Consider the following 20,697-nt stretch of genomic DNA (forward strand, 5'->3'; position numbering starts at 1 on the left):
CCACAAAAACTGCCATATGGTAGGGAAATGTTAATACAGGCAATGGTGCAGTTTAACCTTACAGATATGCCAATCGAAACAAGCCAGCTACAAGATCACATGTATGATCTCATGTATATAAGATGTTCAGAACAGGCAAATTTATATAGACAGCTAGTGGTTTCTTCAAATGGCAACTGTAGAGAAGACTGAAAGGTGACGAGTGTCTCTTAAAGGTGATGAAATAGTCTACAGTCAGATTGTGATGGTATACAACTATGAGTAGACCTAAGACCAGCGAGTCTCATGTCTTATCTATTTGTTTAGTTGGTTGGCTTGGTTTTTCAAGCTACGGTTTCTCTGTGTAAACCAGGCTGCAGGCTGGCCTTGAACTCACGGGGCGATCCGCCTGCCTCTGCCTCCTGAGTGTTAGGATTAAAGGCGCGCCACCACTGCCCAGCTTGAGTCCCACATTTTAAACAGGTGGGTTTTGTTGATTGAGTTGTTGGCTTGTTTTTACCCTGGTATTGGGGGCGGAACCCAGAGCTTTGTGCTTGTCAGGCAAGTATTTCATCACTGAGCTACATTCTTTATTCTAAACATACGAACTTCAAGGAACGTAAATATAACTCAGAATAGTTCTGTCAAAAAAAAAAAGTATCAGGTTTTAAATGTACTGGTCAGTAGACAAATGCTTTTATCATGTAGTCGTGCTAATACCATGTCTATGTTTGGCTTCCTCTAGAGATGAAGTTCAGGACTCTCACTTTGAGGCCTTTTAGAACCAAGGATCCATGGGCCAAATGGCTCTTCAGGCGGCTCTCATACCCAGGCGGCTCCTTGAAAATGACTAGTGCAGAAGTTCCCTTCAGAAGAAAACACAGGCGAAGAAGCGGAGGGCAAGCAGGGGTTCTTAATAAATGGTTCTGAAGGCGGGTCCACAACGTAAAACAACGGACCCGAGAGGAAGCAAGTCAGGGACAAACCCCACCTCCCGCCAACTGTGGCCTGTAGAGCAACTGTCACTTTGAATCCTATCAGCTAAGTGACTTTCCTCCCTAGTGTAAAGCTCTGATAGAAATTTGGACCTGGCCTTCCCTAGTTTGGAAAAAAAGGAATCTTAGAATTGCTCTCTAGATTGTTGCACAGTGGTTGTCAAAATGTCCAGGCCTCCCTGGTAAGCACCACAGGATAAACACAAGCTCCTCCAGGTGACACCCACAGAGGAAGAGCCAGCTGTCCAGCCAGCTGTGTCCAGCCAGCCGCTAAGTTTAGGCTAGAGGCCTCCCACTGCTAGTGTTTGGGACATCTTGTGGGAAGAGGTGGGATCTGGGCAGAGCTAGCTAGACTCCAGGTGTTAACTTCCTGAGCTTTTGGCTGCTGTTAGTAACAGACATCTTCTTTATCCCTCCAGCCATGCATTGTTTTCTGACTGATTTTTCAATTCTCCTCCATATTTGATGCCATTAAAATAAAGGCCCTGTGCAGGCATCCCCAAAGCAATACTCAGCATGCTTATAAGAATGTGTGAACATAGTCACAACCCCCACCCCCACCCACACACCAAGAGCTGGATGTACTGATTTTAAGCCAATAAATATCCTTGTATAAAAGGAAGCTTGTGATTCATTCTGGGTAATTGTCAAAGAATGAATCCCAAATGGTTCCTGTTGAGTGTTGAGCCAATACTCCACTACTGTCAGACACTTTGTTTTGCCAAGAGCGAGCACCCTTCCTCTATAATCACAAACGCCACGGATGGGCCTTCTGATAAGGAACGCTGCCAAGAGTTCAAATGTCTTTTGGAGAGCTGGCAACGCTCGGCTGCTGGCACTGTGCTCAGGCATTAAGATAGTGTAGACGCAGCTTGGACCAAGGAGATTTTACTCTGGAATTATCTCCCAAGAGCTGGTGTAAAGCATTTTATTAGTGGATGCGCTGGATGTGTGCGAGCATATTTCTGACTTCCACAGCTGCTCTGGGGCTGGAACATTTCGACCCCATGTGATGCTCTAACACTATTAGGAGGACAGAAAAATCATTTGCAGATGTTTGGGGGAAGCAGGTTTCCGCTTTCTATTCTCAAGTCAGCTGCTGCCAAGTTAAGATGAGAAATGCCTTTTTGAAAAGTGCCATGGGATCCAAAGGGTTAAGAACACAGTGGCTGTTTGTTCTGTCCTAAGAGCTGTAACTACTCACAGAGTACCACACCCATTCTCTTGTCCTCCTGTGAGGCAAGGAGCATCATCTGGGACCCGACTTTAGGGATGAAAACCAAATTAAGTCAAGGGGAGATTAATGTCACTAGATAGATCTGCAGTAGGAACCTGTCTCCAGCCCAGAGCAGAATAGGTGGACGTGACAATTTCAAATGAAATCCTCTCCAGTCTTACGGCAGTCCACAATGCACTATGACAAGGCCACCCCTTTCCCAGTGTTGCCAGCCTGAGCTAGAAGGTGGCAGAGCTAGAAGGTGACTTGGCATTAGAAGCTATGACCACACAGGGATGAACTGGACATGTGTCAACAATTTAAAGCCACACCTGGACGTTAGCTCAGCTATTAGAGGACTTTGCCTAGCAGGTATGAAGTCCCGAGTTTGATCCCAGCACTCAGTAAGGAGAAGCAGGAGGATCAAGAGTTCAACTCTTACGTATGGAGTTGGCAGCCGATTTGGGCTACGTAAGACCTTGTCACAAACAAAACTAAAACTAATAAAAACTCCTAAAATAGATCTGTGCATAAATGTGAGATATCTTGGTGGCAGAATATGTGTCATAGGCTTAGATTATCCCCTAAAGATCAATTTTAGAGACAAAATTTAAACATTTAATCATATCCACGTGTTGGGTGGCTTGGTGGCTAAGAGAGCTTGCTCTTGCAGAGGACCCAAGTTTGGTTCCCAACACCTATGCTAGTTGGGTCACAGCACAGCCACTAACAGCAACTGGGGGCGAGGGTGTCTCATAGCCCTCTCTGGCCACACGTGCACTTACATAAGCATAAATAATAAAGGTAAATCTTCATAAAAATGGTATTTGGTCAGGTGGTGGTGGTGCACACCTTCAATCCCAGCACTTGGGAGGCAGAGGCAGGTGTATCTCTGAGTTCAAAGCCAGCCTGGTCTACCAAGTGAGTTTCAGGACAGCCAAGGCTACACAGAGAACCCCTGTCTTGAAAAAAAAATTTTTAAAGTTGTTACCTTGTATGGGTAATAATGATCAACTATTAGAAACTATCATGGCTCAGTTTTTTGAAATTCAGAGTTTTATGGATTATGATGAATGTGACCTGAACTTGATCCTTTTTCCTTATGTAAGGCAAACAGTCTAAAAGCACAGTGGTCAATACAAATTACTTCAGGGAAACCTTCCTGAATGTCTCTCATTCTTCACCGAACAGCCTTGTCCCATAGGCCATGAGATCCATCACAGGGTCTCAAGAGAAGTTAACCTTTCTGTCGGCAGCAGAGACTGCTAACCACCAGACCATTTCATAGATCAGGCACCACACTCGACCAGGAAGCCTAAAGGTTGGGGGGGGGGGGGTTGCTAAAATCCCCACTCCCACACAACCTTATTCCACCGTCCTTAGCAGAACCACAGTTTAGATGGGAAGTTCCTTTTTATCAGCTGATGATCTGGGGCATCAAGAGAAGCTCAATGAGCATGGCCGAGTTTCTGAACCCCTCCCCACCTGGCATTCCGTTAGTGGGGTAGTGAAGAGAACCAAAGAAGCCGCTGTGGGCAAAGCTCCTGGGACAGTGTGTGGTACAGAAGCAACCTCTTTGTTGGCTAAATAGACAAACATCTGAAGTTGCTTTGTGAGGCAGTCCAATCTTTTTAAGAGCAGAGATGAAACCTGACCAGGACCACTGACCTTACCCAACATCATCTGAAACATTTCTGAGCGCTACAAATGACCTCCGGATGGCCAGTTTGGGGTCATCAGTGACCACTTCTGCACCAGCCCCCAATGTTCTTCAGCCACTTAATGGTTTATTGTCTTTTCTTCCTCCTCAGAACTCACAGCTTGGAACAAGATGTATGATCTGTAGAGAAAACTTCCTGCCCCACAAAACACCTGTCTTGCAGCCACTGTGCCACCCCATGGCAGGGTGTGACAGTGTGGCTCAGCAAAAGGTCACGGTGGGTGCCGAAGGAGAGAGGCGGGAAGCCTGGACTGCAAGCTCGCCTCCACAGTCTACCCTGACTACCAGTAGAATCCCCTTCGTAGCGAATCCCCTGAGCCTCAGCCAGATAGGTTTAATTACAGAGAGGAGGATGTTGCTGGTTCCGTGTGTTTATAAAGACATTGGCTCACATAACCCCTTTGCTGCACAAGCTAGAACGACACTAGAGCAGGAATTTGCTGTTCTCTCCGCACATCTGATGGGAACTGAGAAGAAACAATCCTTCCGGTCTAAAAGCATCAGTCAATGGTGAGCATGGATGGAGCCAGCCCTGTGGACAAGGCTGGGCGCCCACTGCCACTCCTGCTGCCATAGAAGGCAATTGTCAAAAATGCTGGGAGCTGGATGGGAAACCATTCAGTAGGTTGACAGCATCATCATTGGGGCTCTGGGGACCGCATCCAACCTACATTCTGTACATTCTGACCCCTCTAGTACCCTGGTGTCCAGCAGAGATCTGCTACACCTCATTGCTCCCCCAACCCCCAAAATGAAGTGGAAGAAGCTGGGCCTTATACTCCAGCAGCAGAGGCTCTGTTTAGACAGGAGGAGGGACTGGCCGTCACCGACGATTAACTTTAAAGCCGAACTAATTTGGACTAATTGGGGGGAGGTAAGTCTGAATCACTTAGAACTCCGAATTAGACCCTATTTTTAATGAAATATAGTTTTTTTTTCCCTTTCACGCACATACAGTGACTCAAACTAGGGTGCTTTACTAAATGAATAAGAGTGATAATTATTGTCTCTTGGAGGGAAAAGCAAAGTACTTGAAAATGGTTTTCTTTAACGAAAGGGCAAAAGCAAACAGCGGCCCAGCCCTCTCAAATTATCCCAGATTTCAAATCTGTAGAGGTGCTATTTAAATCGAGGGCACACGGAGGCAGCTGAAGGCAGGGCGGATGCTTTCCTTGAGCTCAGTCCGTAGGAACCTGGGCTTTTGGGGTGCATGGCCTGCTGACCTCCCTGGCTCCCTTCAGGCTCTCTGCATGCATTTGCCTCATGGCTTATCTTTTTCAGCATAAGCAGAACCCGTTAAGCCCTTCTGTCCCCGTCTTGTCATTTATTACCACCAGGCAGCAACACTGGGCTATGAGGCCAATAAATCATCAGGACAGGAAGGGACTACAGGCCAGATTAATTTCATTATCATCCTTAAGCAGATAGGTGTCTAGGACGCCCATGTCTCAAGGAAGAGTGATGTCCTAGCTCTCCTGACAGGCCACCTGTGCCATGCAGACATCTGCGTGCTGTTTTCTCCGCTGGAATGACCAGTCCCTAGTGAGGGTCGTCAGTGGCCACCCCCTCCTCAGGGTCATGGAGAAGGTGAAACAGAGGTCGGCTCCTTGAGTACAGCAGCCTGGACTTCATTCCTCTCCCTGCAGCCCCGGTTCTTAGCACCGAGCAGACACTCAACAGTAATGGATCCCAGTGTCTGGTTTCAGGAACTTTCCCTGCCTCCTGTCTTGCACATACAGGCTTCTCTGGCACTCAGGTCTTTGAGAAGTCGTATGTACCCTTCACTGATTTCAGCATTCACTCAGCACGAGAGTCACACGGCTGAAGGAGCCTTCGCGGAATAGGACATTCAGATAATGGTGTGGGACAATTCTGTATTCTGTCAGTTATGTTTTCAATAAATTCTAATTGGCCAGTAGCCAGGCAGGAAGTATAGGCGGGACAACCAGACAGGAAGTAGAGATGGGGCAATGAGAACAGGGAATTCTGAGAGGGAGGAAGCCCATTCCCATTCCTCCGCAGTTCTGCCCAGGCACCAAAGAAGGAAGATGTGACCTGCCCTGCTGAAAAAGGTACTGAGCCATGTGACTAACATATACTATAATAATGGGCTAATATATGTTATAAGAACTAATATGAAGCCTGAGCTAATGGGCCAATCAGTTTACCATTAATATTGACCTTCGTGTGATTTCTTTGGGACCTAAATGGCTGTGGAAACTGGGCAGGACAGAAACCCCAACAAGCAGGCCCTCATGTTACAAGATAAGGCAAACAATTAAGGACATTCAGAACATCTTTGGAACAAGGCTGCTGCACAAAAAGTCACAAGGTTAGCATAGTGGAGAGGTGAGGCTGAGGGGTCTAATCTGCTCAGTGTCAACATACTTGACACGCCATGGGGGTTTGCACACATGCTAACTCACCCACAACTTCCCTAAGAACACAGTGCACAAGGCCAGACAGTCTTGCCATAGCAAAGTTTCTGATCTAAATGGCAAGGTGGAGAATCAGACAACATGACAATGTGCCTTGTGAGGAAGGGGACACCACTAGAGACAGATGTGTGGGCTCTTCGGAATGAGCAGGGGCAGAGACTGTGTCCCAGAAACAAGCAACCTGCAGAACATTCGGAAATAGGGAGTCTTGGTTTGGTTTTTTTTTTTTTTTTTTTTTTTTTTTTTTTACTAATCCAGTACTAGAGTTATCCAATCCAAATAGGACTACAGGTAAAGAAAGAGGTGCTGAGGTTGCATCTTGGTCCTACCTCATAGTGGCCAATGGTGTTCAGCTTGGTTATTCCGTCTTCAAGGATCACTGAGGAACTGTCAATGTCCAAAAGTTCTTTCTGTCGTGTTCCTACTTGAAGCTCTGAAATAAAAGGGGAAAGGTATTTGGTTCCCTTCTCAAGTCACAGTTAAAAACAAACAAGTTAAGCGCTGCCTGGTTACTTTTACAAATACTCCTGGTAAATAAATAAGCTTGAATGAAGTGCACAGTTTTGTCAGACAGTGCGGAAACAGTGAGCCAGACACAAAGCTTTGGGCTTGTGTTTAGGGTCGAATATTTCAGACAACTGTTCCCAAAACATTATGCTGAGTCAAATCTGGAAAGTGGAGACCCTGAAGGCAGACTCCTCCATCATCTGAGGGGCTAAAACCTTCAAAAAACCAAACTACCTCCAATACCACCAATATCTATGCATGTCCATTCGTAGAGCACACTGTAAACTCTCTTCTGCATGCTTCCTGCAGAGTTACTATACACCAACACACCAACCCAGCTAGGGCACTAGTCACTACAGACAGAAGGTAGCCACAGAGAAATGTTTTCTGGAATTTGTGCAGTGTTTTATGAATTGTTATATTAATAGCAACTCACTAGCAACATTTAAATATTTGGAGGTTGCACAAAACAATCTGGACTTTTGATTTTTCTTTTTAAAAACCTGGCAATGGGGCTGGGCAGAGAACCTGGTCAGTAAAGGCACTTGCCTCCAAACACAATGATCCGAGTTCTATTCCCAGGACCCGCATTAGGTAGAAGGCAGGAACCAACTCTCCCACATTGTCTTTATTTCCACACACACACACACACACACACACGATAACTAAAAATGTAATTAAACTTTATTTTTAAATCTAGCAAAGGCCAGATATGGTTCATAGCTCATACCTACAAGCTCAGCATTCAGGAGGCTGAGGCAGGATCATCATCACAGGTTCAAAGTTAGCCTGGACTCAGTAGTCATTCTAGGTCAGCTAGAGCTACAGTACTGAGACCCTGTCTCATCTCCACCTGTCAACCCCCAAACCTGATGACAGTGACTCTGTAGCAACCCATAAAGCAGCTTCTGCAGAGCCCAAGTGGCTCTGCTGTCTTTGATGACAAGTCTTTCCTAGTTAGGTCAGGTTCTGCTATGTCCCATTCCTAAGTGGTGACATTCTGTGCATATAGGCTTTCTGTCCTGCTGGACATGATGCCACCAACTTATTCTACTCTTACCTGGAACTTTGGGGTTGGGGGAGGGACACCTGATTGGCAGAAACCCAGGAAGGGCCTGCAGGCTCTGCTATGGACTTTTCGATGGTTGGAGATAAAGCTGCTGGACCGTTTTCCTGTGGTTCTTAGGCTGGGTGTGCCCATGTCCTTTGTGGTCAGAGCCACAGACTTGCACGATAACGTTCAAGGCGAGTTAGCTGATGGGATGGATCAGGCTTCAGTTTCCTAGACGGGGCTTTCCCCTTCTGCTTACATCTAAGCAAAGGAGCTAAGGCCTCTTTCAACCGCCAGCTCCTCCAGGCAGTGCAGGGAATGGAACACTGCTGCAGAGCTGCAGAGAGGCACCTAAGCAGTCTGCTTTCTTTCAAGGCGGCATTGACGGTGCTACGCATTTGCATGGCCTCCCCCAAACTTCCCAGGCCTGCCTCCAGGCTTTTCTCAATGGTTTTAGGGGGAGGTTTGATTGGTGGGGGAGGATTTTAATTGCCTGCTTAGTGGAGGCCTACAACTGTACGCAGAGAGATGAACCTTGTTACGCTGTCTGTCACTGCCACGAGTCTGCTCTTCTTTCCTGTCCTATTATCTGTGCTGAAATCCCACAGCAGTCCCTTGGGAGGGCTGCGCCGAGCTCAACTTTAAGATGTGGCTGAACATTTGAGAGAAGCAGAGCCCTGTGAGCTTGCTCACACATATGCTCTCCTTTGCAGTATACCAATAGAGCCTGCAAATGAATTCATAGCAGATGCTGCTTCGTTGTTGGGGGAGAGGAGAGGATACACTTCATACAGGATGCGATTAGATGACCTTTCCAGCAGGCTGGAGTTAACACCCTGTGGCTGAACCACCCACTAATGGCACGCTCCGTATCACAACAAACAAATCAAATGCCAATGTGAAGCGCAACACATCGGGAGGGCACAGGGTCGACACCTTTCTGTACGTCCTGATGCAGGGCGAGTCCGTGTGCGCCCAGGGTCAGCCATCACATTGCTTTACAAATACAGCATTTTCAAAATGGCATCTTGGAAGGGCATCTGGGAAGAATCAAGATGCACGAAAGAGAGCCAAGGAGTCCCTGGGTCCCCAGACATGCCCTCTGGGAACAACCGAGGCCACATACTTGCCACCAAAGAGAAAGAAGGTAGGAGGGTGCTTTCCAGGGTTCTGGGAGAAACCTTACCAAGACCGATTTCATTGAGCTGAAGTCCATATGGAGAACCATTTTTGCTTAGGAATGCCTGGAAGATCTTGTCTTTGGCTTGGCCTATGGTATCACAGTCGAGAACATTGACTGAAATATTCCGACAGACATCCGCACTCTCGTTTTCTGGGATTTTCTCAAAGACGACATTTAATGCCTGGAAGAATACAAACAATCAGGTTTCGGAGTCTATTAGGTAACTACAGCTTGAAAGGCTTCATAAAAGACACACCGTGGCAGAGGCCCACTAATACCTCTGACAGCGCATTAGTGAACGGCATATCGCATTATGCTACTTTAATCTTTTCTCCATAATCCATTCTTTTCAGGGATAATGGAAAGGCAAACAGAAAGTTAAAACACTCATTACGGAGCAAGCATTGAATAAATATATTGGAGAGGAAAATATGTACATGCATAACAATTCTGCAAAATAATGGTGACTTTTAGTTTCATCCTAAAAAAAAACCAATGACTTGGAAAGCTTCCATCGCCAATGAGCTCACACTGGTGATTATCTTTTTTATTAATGGGACCACAGAGTCCCAGAAGTGAGGGTCCAGGTGTCAGGAAAGGGTACGAGGCCCCTGTATTGATCACACCAAGGAGGTCACTTTTTAATATGCAGCATTAATTGTGGCAGCAACATCTGCAGTCAGATGTTTCTGAGTCCTCATTAAAATACCGAGATCCCCACCCTGCACTATTATCCGCACATTAATTACATTCCCGTGCCGTTGCTTAAGTTGCATCAGTTAGCATTCTCCCCGCCCGGCAAAGTCTCAAAATCTTACTAATGGGGGAAGCAAGTCTTAGTGTATGTGAGAAAAGATAGAGCCGGGGAATATGTCGAAAAATGACCTAAGAGCAATTTCAGGTTTACTCCGGAAGAAGAAATACACAAATCTAAAAAAATAAAAGTTTCACCTGCCACACATCCTTGGGGAGGATTGTTTCAGCCATGAGCAGAGAGGATTTGGTACGAGCATCGCACAATTTGGATTCTCCGGCGCCATTATCAGAGAGTTGGGGGGCTTGGGTGTGGTGGGAGATGCACCGTTTGCTCATGTTTGGGGGCCTGGCTTATGAGGAACTATGAAAGGATAAAATCGAGGGTCCGGGGAGAAATGGAAAACAGCTCTAACCGTATAGAAGCTCATTTAGCTGTACACATCTTAGGTCTGGTTAATTTCGGCGTGTAGGGTTTTTGTTTATTTGCAAGTTTTCATAATAAGGTTTGTAATAGGAATTTTAAGAAGAAATGAAAACACAGATAATAGGGCGAGTTGGGTAGGGTTGCCGGAAGTGCATATGGGGGTGGGGAACTAGGCCAGAGGTAGACAAGAGCTTGCCCAGCACCCATGAAACTCTGAATTCCATCCCCTGCAGTGCAAAAAAGTAAAATGCATAGGACAGCACCTGCCTTCTAATCCTTTCAAGAGGTCAAGGAGATGGAGGACTCCCAGGTGCTGCAGGGACTCAAGGAAAATGCAACTGTAGCGCTGGACCACTGTACGTTCATTGGGCGGCAGAGACTCTGTCGCATGCGTAGTGGGTGGGAACTGACTTCTGACGGTACTGATGATGAATCTAATTGACATTTCCCTTAGAATCATGTCTGGTGCTCAAGACATAGCACTCACGGGTCCCACAAGGTTATGAGGTCTCTGAAACCCTCTGAGCCATGTATTCTTTAGCAAAGATGTCTCCACAGCAAGTTCCTTAGGCCTTATGTGTCTCATTGTGGGGCACTGTAGTTCTGAGGCCACTCTTAATGCCTCCGCCCCATTGCTTCCCTGAATGTCCTCCCGCCAAGCAGTCTCACCTTGGGAGCTAGGATTTCAGTGCAGGCCGCAGTAAAAAGAACACCTTGCTCAGGATCCTGCATAGAGTTCCAGGCCTCATGATCGCGTGATGCTCTGTAAATGCCCTGAGTACTTTTTGGCTAGCCAGGATTCTGCACAAGTGGTTATTCTTGTTTATCGTCATGGAAGCTTTGGGAGGCAGCAATTTCAGTGAAGCTGAATAGGGCTTCCCCAAGACAGAGAATGGGGCACCATCAGTGAGAAAGCGGTGCTCTCGATACACTGAACTTGACAGGGACCGGATTCTTAACTACCCAGTCTTTAGAACTAGGAACCTGAGTGTTCACAAGCCACCTAGACCTTGGCATTTTGCTATATCATCCAAGACTTAATATTTTCCCCTGCAATCCCACTTTTGATACTACAGTCACTTTAGTCCAGTCCTAAGCAAATGATTTGAAGCCCCACATTAGTGGAATCTGATCTTTGGAGTTGACCAGTATGCCAGTGTGCTCCAGGGAAGTCCCTGTCCCAGAATGATGTCACTCTTGCCTGCCCACTAGGAAAATCTGTGTTTGGGCAAACCTCTCCATGCATGAACGAAAACAACAAAATACCAGATAACGGAGAATGCAGGGGTCCCAGGTAAGTGGAAGAGCTGCTGGGTGGACTGTCGAGGAGAATCCTACATGGCAAAGACTCGTACCTAAACCCTCTCTCTCACCTCACTTCTTTAGAGATATTAGGGCAGTTCACGGTATAGAACTGCCACATGCGTTTCAAGACATACTATCTTTTAATGCGACAGGGGTGTTGAGTTATCAAACTCAACATGAGGAACATGCTAAGCACATACTCTATCAATGAGCTACACCCCAGTCTTAAGAAACACCTCTTTGAATCTTTTAACCCCAGGCCAAGGCTATAATGCTATTACCATCCCCCCTCTGGAGTGAGGAAACTGAGCTAGAGGGGTCAGGTTAATTGCTCCAGAAACATAGCTTCTACGTGACTTCCTTTGCAAGGCTGCTGAGCTGGTGTCAGGGCTCACTGTACTAGGGTGTCCCTCTTAAGCTTCCATCCATCCTCCTGGGGCTCTAATGCAGTCCAGGAACCCCTCCTAGCCTCCAGGAACCTTTTCTTAGGCCAGCTGTAAGCAGAGAGTCCTTAACTAGAGCCCCAGCATGCACGAAAGTTGGGAAGGACTCTTGGGAGTAAATTCTGTCCCTGTGGTCAGGTCGCTTTCTTTACTCATGGCTCTTCATTCCAGGAGTGATGGTGTCAAAGCCACTTCCCAGTGACTTACAAGAGAAAAATGAATGGAAAACACTCTTTAATCAGAACCCCAGCCTTCCTGGCTCATGAAATAGTTTTATTGGCATTTACAAAATAACAGTCTGTTGCTACCTAAAGGGCACCATTGTCTTTGACAATAACACCTCTTTATAGGCAATAAATGTTCTTTAAAAAAAAACACATAACCAAAAGGAAAAAATATCTAAACTGCATGTAAACTAATGTAAATCTCCCATTGCCTCCACAGCTAGATGGGTGGAAAAGAGGTAAAAAGGCATTTTACAGAGTCCACAGGGAATTCTGAGAGTAAATCCAGAAACAAATTGATTTGTATTCATTTTTCATGCTGGTAACTCTTAGTGCTCAGATGGCGGGGTCCTACACTGCGAGTGGAGGGGCCCTTCAGGGCTAACCTGGGTCCTAATACTCCCACCCAGAGCAGGGTGCCTCTCTACTCTGCCAGAGAGCAGCGAGGGGCACGTCAGCTCGGAGTGTGGGCATGACAGGGTTTATCTTTGGCCCCTGCCTCATAGAAACATCTCTCAAACAGATGCATATTTACCGCGCAGCCCCTCCCTGTTGAAACCCACAAAGCAAAACCCATCTGTGCCCTTCTCAGTGGTGAGGACCGCTTGGGACCTGTTCTCAGATTGCTCACAGCAGGTATGGGAGTCACCTCACTACATATGCGCGCACACGCACACACACACACACACACACACACACACACACACACACACACAGAATTCCTTGCCGGCAGGGCAGAAGCATGGAAGGCTGTGACCATTTGGCCTGTTCCGGTTCTATAGGATCTATAGGCTACCAAAAAGGCCAAAGTTCTTTGAAGCACGCCCTGTCCCTTCTCGGAAAAAGTCCCCCCGTTAGCCCTGCAGCTTCCCTTCCTTGTCATAAACTATTGGCAAAGCTGAGGTAGCGTGTGAGGTTGGTGACTCACCAACAGCCACGCAGCCTCTTTGAAAAGAGCCCAGTTAGGTAGAGGAAAGCTCTCTCTCCTCCACCAGGGAGTGGTCACGGGACTAAGCTCTGGACAAGGACACAGAAAGTAAAGACTCTCTTATCCCAACAGAAAAATGGGGAGCTACAGCAGCCATCCAGTGAGCGCAAGGTCGGGGCCAAGGAAGCCCAGAGAAGGTGACCCTGGGCTCTGCTGAAGATGGCTGGTCATGTGACTGTCCTTTAGGCGTGGAGACTAGCCACTAGGGGAGAGGTGCTCTGAGACACACCTCTGCCCCTCTAGATGGCTCAGGTCCCATCCATCCCATGTTTTCCAACATGAAGCTGAACATACCCCAACGAGTGCCGCTCTGCCAATTTTATGGTAGCCAAATTCATTCATAGACACATTTATTTTGTATCAATTAGTGCAGGGCATTGTAGATGATGCTGTTCACCCCAGGGCAAACCTTCATGGGAAGCATTGGAAGACTAGGCTGTGAGACACACCCAAGTTCTGAGACCTGGTCTGGCATGTGATACTTCATCTTGACTGCCAACCTGGCTGGATCCGGAATCAACTGGAGAGAAATTTCTGGGAATGCCTGAGAGGAACTTTGGAAGAGCCGCCCCACATATGGGCAGCAGCTTCCAGTTAGGGCCTAGATAAAGGAGGTCTGAAGAAACGACTTTGATTTTTACCGTACTGCCTTTATGTCTTATTGCTGACTTCATCAGCTCAGCTGCCGCCACAGCTACATCCCCTTGGTGGTACTGGAACTCAGTGTCTTCTGGCTCCCAATGCACACTGAAGACCACTGGCTTTCCAGGATCCCCCCCACCCCCGGCCCTTAGCACCAGATAGGGACTGCCGAGGCATCCAGCCTCGTGAACCGAGCAGCTTACTCGAGAGCTAAGCCTCTACAGTATGAGAACAGCTGCTGTTGGATTACCCAGACTATAGCAAGTAAGCCATTTAATTAATCTTTTAACATATATTTAGGTCATCTTTTAATTAATCTATTAATAATAATCTTTAATAAGCAATTCTGTTCTTTTAGACATCCCTGACTATGTGTGAAGAAACAGGGTGTTTGGAGAGTTCTATTTCAAGACGGGTGTTTAGGGAGAGAACTCAGGGAAGGCTGCATAGAGGAGGTGGCATTATGAACTAGGTCTGGAAAGGAGCCCATGACAGAGGTGAGGAGGCCTCTGGGCATGAAGACCCTCAGCTACCACACTTAGCAGACTGGTGAGCAGCAAGCTTTAATCGTAAGTCAGGCTACCAGGTCAGGGAGCAGTGAGAAAGAATCCCACTTCCTTAGGATGGGAGAGGGTGGAGCATCCCGATCCACTCCCGCCTTCCCCACCACTTGCTGCTGAGGAAGAAGCCCTGCCCTATTTTTAGGAGAAAGAGTGATGAGAACACTCTTTGGAGCTTCTAATAATAAGAACGCGCTTGGGGTTTCTAATAATAATAACAATAGCCAGCACTTATCGAACATGTACTGCAGCCCAGCAATGAATCTGCTAATTTCATCGAAGCCTCACAAGTCTGTGAGGTGGGGACTATTATTAGCCGTGTTTAACAGATGGAGACGGGAGAGAGAGAGAGGTCTGGAGTCCTGTCCCAGTTTACAGATCTGGTAAGGGACACACTTGGCTGTGTCCGGACTCCCACTGAAGCGCCAGGAAGCCAGTCATGGGGTTCTTGACAAGGGCAGCTGCTCTACTCTGCTGAGGTTCCCCTTCAGTAGACAATGCGTGGCCACACACCAGGGCTAGAGGAGGCTTGGCATCAAACTGCACACAATGCATGGTCCGGAAGCATGTGTGGCTTGGGCAGCACCCTGCATGGCTTGCAGAGCCTCTGCTTATGGCCCTGCCTCCGCTGCTGGGTGTGGCCATGTGACCAAATCCTGGCCAATGGCTTTAAATTGATGTGTTGTGTGGCACCCCTTGGGAAACTTCCTTGGAAGACAGCTGGTGACCATCTGTCCCTTCTTGTGTAGCGCTGTTGAGGTCCTGCTGGGAGAATGTGGAAGAGGGCTGAGGAAGCAGACACCTCAGTCCAAGAAGTTACCTGGGGGCATCCCGGAGCAGAGCTGCCCGTCCTGACACCTCACACTGGGGAGAAACCAGCCTCTCTGCTGCTCGATCTCAGGCATCTGGACCTCTGCTCTACACAACTGCGCTGCCTCCGAATAGCTGCGTACAGGAAGAAGCCATTCGGCAGACAGGGCCATCTGGAGACTCACAGCCTGGGAAAGGACCCCATGGAAAGGGCTGGTCTTACCCTAGCAAGCCTCAGGCCAGCCTCTTGTGGGTAGCTGTGCCAGTCTGTCATTGTCATCTCTGTCCACACCTGCCTCTCAGGGTCTCTTATCTGCCATTGCTGTCCCCTGGGCTGTCCATGCCCAGGGGCAACACATCACATGGGCATTTCAGATATGCTTTTTGTGATAACAGGAGTTCCCCGCCTCACCTATCATCAATAAATAACCACTGGGAAGGACTGCAAAAGAGATTTTCTCTTTAGAGTGCCTCAAAGGTGACAAGAAAATGTCACAAAGAATGGCCCCTTCCTCTACGCCAGGCAAGGTAACCAGATGGGCTACACACATGATTTTCTAACTTCAACACATGTACAAAGGTAGGTTTCTTGTCACCAGTCCTTCATAGATGAACAAATAGGTTGGGGGGAGGGCAGTGACTTGCCCAAGTCACACTTCCTGTAAGGGGCTGAGATCAGATTCATATGCAGGACTGCCAGAGCCCAAATCCCTCCTCTTTGATCCCAGCCCCATAGTACATAGCGGTAATAATTGATTTTTTCTTTGGCTAGTGGCTCGCCCCAGCTTAAGGAACTAAGGAGACGAGAGAGAGAGAGAGAGAGAGAGAGAGAGAGAGAGAGAGAGAGAGAGAGAGAGAGAGAGAGAGACTTCTTAGAGACTGGGATAAACTGAACCTGGGGAGAGCATTGCCCCAGGGGAGGACTATAATGCCACCCGGTTGGCTCCTCTGGCATATCTCTGGCTAACAATGGCTGGATATGGCTGTTATTTTTTCCAGGACACCTTATAACTCCTACAAAGTAACCATAAAGGAATTTATTACAAACCAGCAACTTTGTCATAAAAGGTCTTTGAGCAATAATTATTCTCATTCAAGGAAACCTATAAAATTGATTTCTGCTTTCATTTTAGGGCCAAATGAAAGTCAAGAGAAAAGTCTTCTTGCACCAGACTCAGAAAGCCGCAGTTTGCTCCGCTGGAGCCAGCAGGCTTTGGCAGGTGTCTCCTTGCCCCTGTGCTCGACCACCCCCCACCTTCCACCAAGTTCCAGTTCCTTCTGCTTGCCCCAGCCAGGATGGACAGCTCACAGCTGGGACTCGGCTCCCCTAACACAGTAACAGTGGGCAGAGGGGAGTGGAAGAGAACCGTTTCCACACGGAACAAGACAAAGTGATGAGGACAGGGGTCTCCAATTGGTTTCTGTGATCAGTTTCTCTATACGTAGAGCACTTGCCTGTCCTAGATTGGAGGGAGCAGAGCTAGCAAAGATTTGTGGACAGCAAGAAGGCTTTGCCAAGTACTTCCAGGTTAGAGGGAAGAGTCTAGACTTTTCCCTCCCCTGTCAAGAGTCAGCTTAAGAGCTGTCAAACTTTCCATAGAGGATCAGGTAGAAAATATTTAAGGCCTTCAGATTCATATGGTCTCTGGTGCAGCTAGTCAACACTGCCATTGTAGCAGAGAGCCAGCCAGACATAATACAGAAGTGAACACACAGATCTGTGTTCCAATAAATCTTTATTCATAAAAACGATTAAGGGGCATCATTTGGCCTGAGGCTGTTGACTGACGGATGAGTCCTGCCGCATTTAACACCATCTTCAAAGGGAAAATGACAATGCCAAAAAGGCAAACCGAGGAAATTATTTTCATTTTTACCACCATTTGTGATACCTCTCCCACCTGGACGGTAGCCAGGCCTGACTCCTTAACTTCCAAGATCAGAGGAGATAAAATGTGTACAGAAAGGGAAAGCTTCCGTTTTGTAAAAGGTATAACTATAAATAAAGACTCTAACAATGAAAGAATACTTAATTTGAACCACAGAGAAGAAAATTAAGTACTTTTGTGCTGAGATAATGAAATTATTTTTCTAAGTCCAAGATTATAAGTGTGAGGAGAAAGACTAGGAAGAGAGGCGCCATTGAAGACACCTATTTAAAGTTAATTTTTCATCTTCCACAGCTTGCCGTCAACTAGGGAATGACTTACCTAGCACGATTATAAAAAATGGTTTCACTATTTGGTCAGGGAGCTAACTACGAAGCTAGTAATGGTTTCAGCATTATCTCAAGTCAGAATGGAAATGATTTGCACTATGGTAGAAGGAAAAAGAAAAAAAAAAGAGCTAAAGGATTGTTAATTAACTTCACTGTTTCTCCACAAATGCTAGGAGTATTAAAAAACAAGATTGCTGAAGTGCAAACATCAGGACTTAATGAACAATGGGATGTAATTGAAGGAACAGAGAATGACTTAATCGGGACAGTGGGTTGTTTAATTGCGGGGATAATGGATCTTCTGCAAGGACAAGCTAAATGGAACCGAAGGGGCCTGAGAGAGGTAAGGAGCGCCCAGAAACTCCTGCTGGGGATAGCCAGAGTTGGGTGAGATACGGAATGTTGTATTCAACACGCGGCGTCCCAGAATGGTGATCACTGGGGAGAAGGCCGACTCGGCATCGGCTGGCGGAAACCTTCCACAAATCCCAACAGTCATATTAATGTTCCTGCAGGCGCGTCCCCGAGCTTTGTCAAGAATTTCTAATAATCCTAAAGACTTTCGTACCGATATGAGAATGAGTGTAATAATGTGTTTGTCGGCGCACTTTCCCAGGGTGCCAAGATGCTATCTCTCTGATACAGCAGACTGGCACGCTCATTTCCTGGGTTTAAGAGTTCAAAAAACCATTTCTTGCTTAACTTTGATTACAAGTCAAACTCCTCCTGCTAATTCAGCACGCCTGTTACGAGTTATTGGTTTTTCTCATCTCCTCTGGAAACGGAGGCAAATGTCCCTTCCTCCCAGCTGGTACACTCTCCTGGAACAGACCCTCTGCTGTGTGGCCACGCTCCTGACATGCGGGAGTGTGGGCGAGGGCCAGGCACTTAGCAGCCAACGCCGCCTCGCAAGCTTTCAATTTTGCAGAGGAGGAAAACAGGATCAATAGGTCTTACTCCACTCTGGCTGTCAACCCTGAACTCACGGGTGGCGTGTGAGGGCGTGTGGAGAGTAGCGGTCTTCTCTTTTTCTTTCACACGGGGTCTCATGTAGCCTACTCTGGCCTGAAACTTCTCAAGTAGCTGTGGATGACTCTGAACTTGAATTACATTTGTTTATTAACTTCTGTGTACGTGTAGTGGGTGGAGGGCGACTTGGGGAGACAAGCTCTCTCCTTCCTTCTACCATGTGGGTGCCTAGAACTGAACTCAGGTTGCCAGGCTTGGCAGCAAGCCCCTTTACCTGCTGAGGCACCCTGCCAGCACGCAGTCTTTCTGAGCCAATGCTCCGCCTTCGTTTCTTGAGACAGTGTCTTCGCTGAACCCAGAGCTATAGCAAAGCCTCCAGGAACTGCCTGCCCCCTCCCCTAGCACTGGGGCTACAGGTGTGCCTCAATGACCCATTTTAACGTGGAAATTGGAGACCCGAACTCGGGTCGGGTCATCGTGCCTGTCCAGCCATCTCCTACCCCAAACCCCTACATATGAAAGGAAGTCTAGGGTGGTGTGTGGAGACAAGCCCTCCCCAGAAGCACCAGAGAGAGAGAGAGACAGAGACAGAGAGAGAGACAGACAGACAGACAGAGAGAGAGAGAGAGAGAGAGAGAGAGAGAGAGAGAGAGAGAGAGAGAGAGAGAATACACTTGTGTTGGAGCCCATTTGACTTGTCAGTTGCCAGCCTGGGACTCCAGGTGCTCGTGACAGAGTGACTTTGCAGGCCTTTGCTTAGGCAAGTCAGAGCAGTATCCTCTCAAGACATGATGAACAAAACCTGACTTCTCAGAATGATTTGTTAGTATAATGATTTCAAATACAAAAAAAACAAAAAACAAAACAAAACAAAAAAAAAACCCCAACCTGGCAGCATGGTTTTATCTTCTAGAAAACACCCTACACCTCAGAGAGGAAGCATCCTAACCTAGGAGGTGTGAAACCTAACTCATAGTTTGTTGTGTGAGGCTGTTTCTGAGCGTGCATCCAAATAGGCTTTTTCTCAACAGGCCCTGCCATGGCACTGATTTTTGTTATTTCAAGTTGTTCATGTGACTGTTTTGGAGCTTTCTGATCGTCCTTGAAAGAATTTACACACACACACACACACACACACTCTCTCTCTCTCTCTCTCTCTCTCTCTCTCTCTCCAATTTGTTCACCACACCTTGGTTTTCAATTACATAAACCACCTCAGGCAAATTTAGCAAAGCGATGCTTTGCGAACTACCAGGAATGCAGCCTGAGAGGGCGGGAGGAAGGGCGTCAAGAAGGGGAAACTTAGAATGGTTCAGGCTGGGAGAACTTGTATGAAAGGAAATGAAAAACCTTAAATTTTTTATATTGACCTTCTGGTAACATTTTTGTCACACAAGCTTAGAGTGGATCATGCGCCTTCTCTCTGGCTTCCGGTATCATCAGCCACCATGAAAGGGAGGTTGGAAAGGGTCCAACAAAAGGCATTAGAAAAATCATCCTTAAAGGTGAAGTCTCCAGGAGAGGGCCCACCTCTCTCTGCCAGGCTCCGCTCTCTCCACCGTGCAGGAATCGGAGAAGGACAGAACATAGATTCAATTTTCCATTGCATTTCCCCCAGAGGCTATAAAAGGGGGAGAAACTCAAAGAGTCGGCATGAATTTCTTCAACATCATGTAACATTTTGACGATGAGTTGAGTGCTAACAAACCAGAAACACGTGGTCTTAATTGACTGCGAAATAAATAATGTTTCCAAACGGGAAGGGAGAGATCGTGCTCAGATGTAAAGCGCTGGAAAAAGACTCCAACCTCAAAAGTTTTTTTTTTTTTTTCAGGGCAGCTGACTCCCTCCTCCTCTCCCCACCACAGTCCCAACTCTTCTTGGCTCCTCCCTGTCTGGTGTAATGTTTCACAAGAAGAAATCTTGCTGGATCCCCCAAATCTCTGTTCACTGGTGAGCATTTCTCTTTGGGAAACCCTGGGAGGGCTGTTTTCTGTTCTAACAGCCTCACCTGGCACGACCAGGTGATTTCTATGGGGAAGAGGTGGATTGAATTCCTGGTTCTGAGAAACAGAGGGCAGCTTGCTAGCCTCTCCCTGCTGCCACTGAAGGCCACATAATGCTTTGGGCTTGGTGGCCAAGAAGCAGGAAAGACCACAGGGTGAGAAAGGAGGCAATGGAGTAAGCCAGGGACCCCCTGGTGACTTACATCATGTCCATGGGAGGGTAGAGCTCCTCTTTGTGTTTGCATGTGCGCGTGCACGTCTGT

At 47.2% G+C, this 20,697-nt stretch overlaps 1 protein-coding gene across 1 annotated transcript in view; it reads right to left on the minus strand.

Moving 5' to 3' along the window:
• Plxnc1 (plexin C1) overlaps positions 1 to 20,697 on the minus strand; it is a 152,530-nt gene that overhangs the window by 12,290 nt on the left and 119,543 nt on the right. The window contains exons 22-23 of the mRNA XM_038314540.1: positions 9,093 to 9,270; positions 6,678 to 6,781 (exon numbers count right to left, since the gene is read on the minus strand). Coding sequence (XP_038170468.1) covers positions 6,678 to 6,781; positions 9,093 to 9,270 — 282 coding nt within the window. The remainder of the gene's footprint in view (positions 1 to 6,677; positions 6,782 to 9,092; positions 9,271 to 20,697) is intronic.

This window comes from Arvicola amphibius, chromosome 17 (genome assembly GCF_903992535.2).
Source record: "Arvicola amphibius chromosome 17, mArvAmp1.2, whole genome shotgun sequence".
NCBI lineage: Eukaryota > Metazoa > Chordata > Mammalia > Rodentia > Cricetidae > Arvicola > Arvicola amphibius.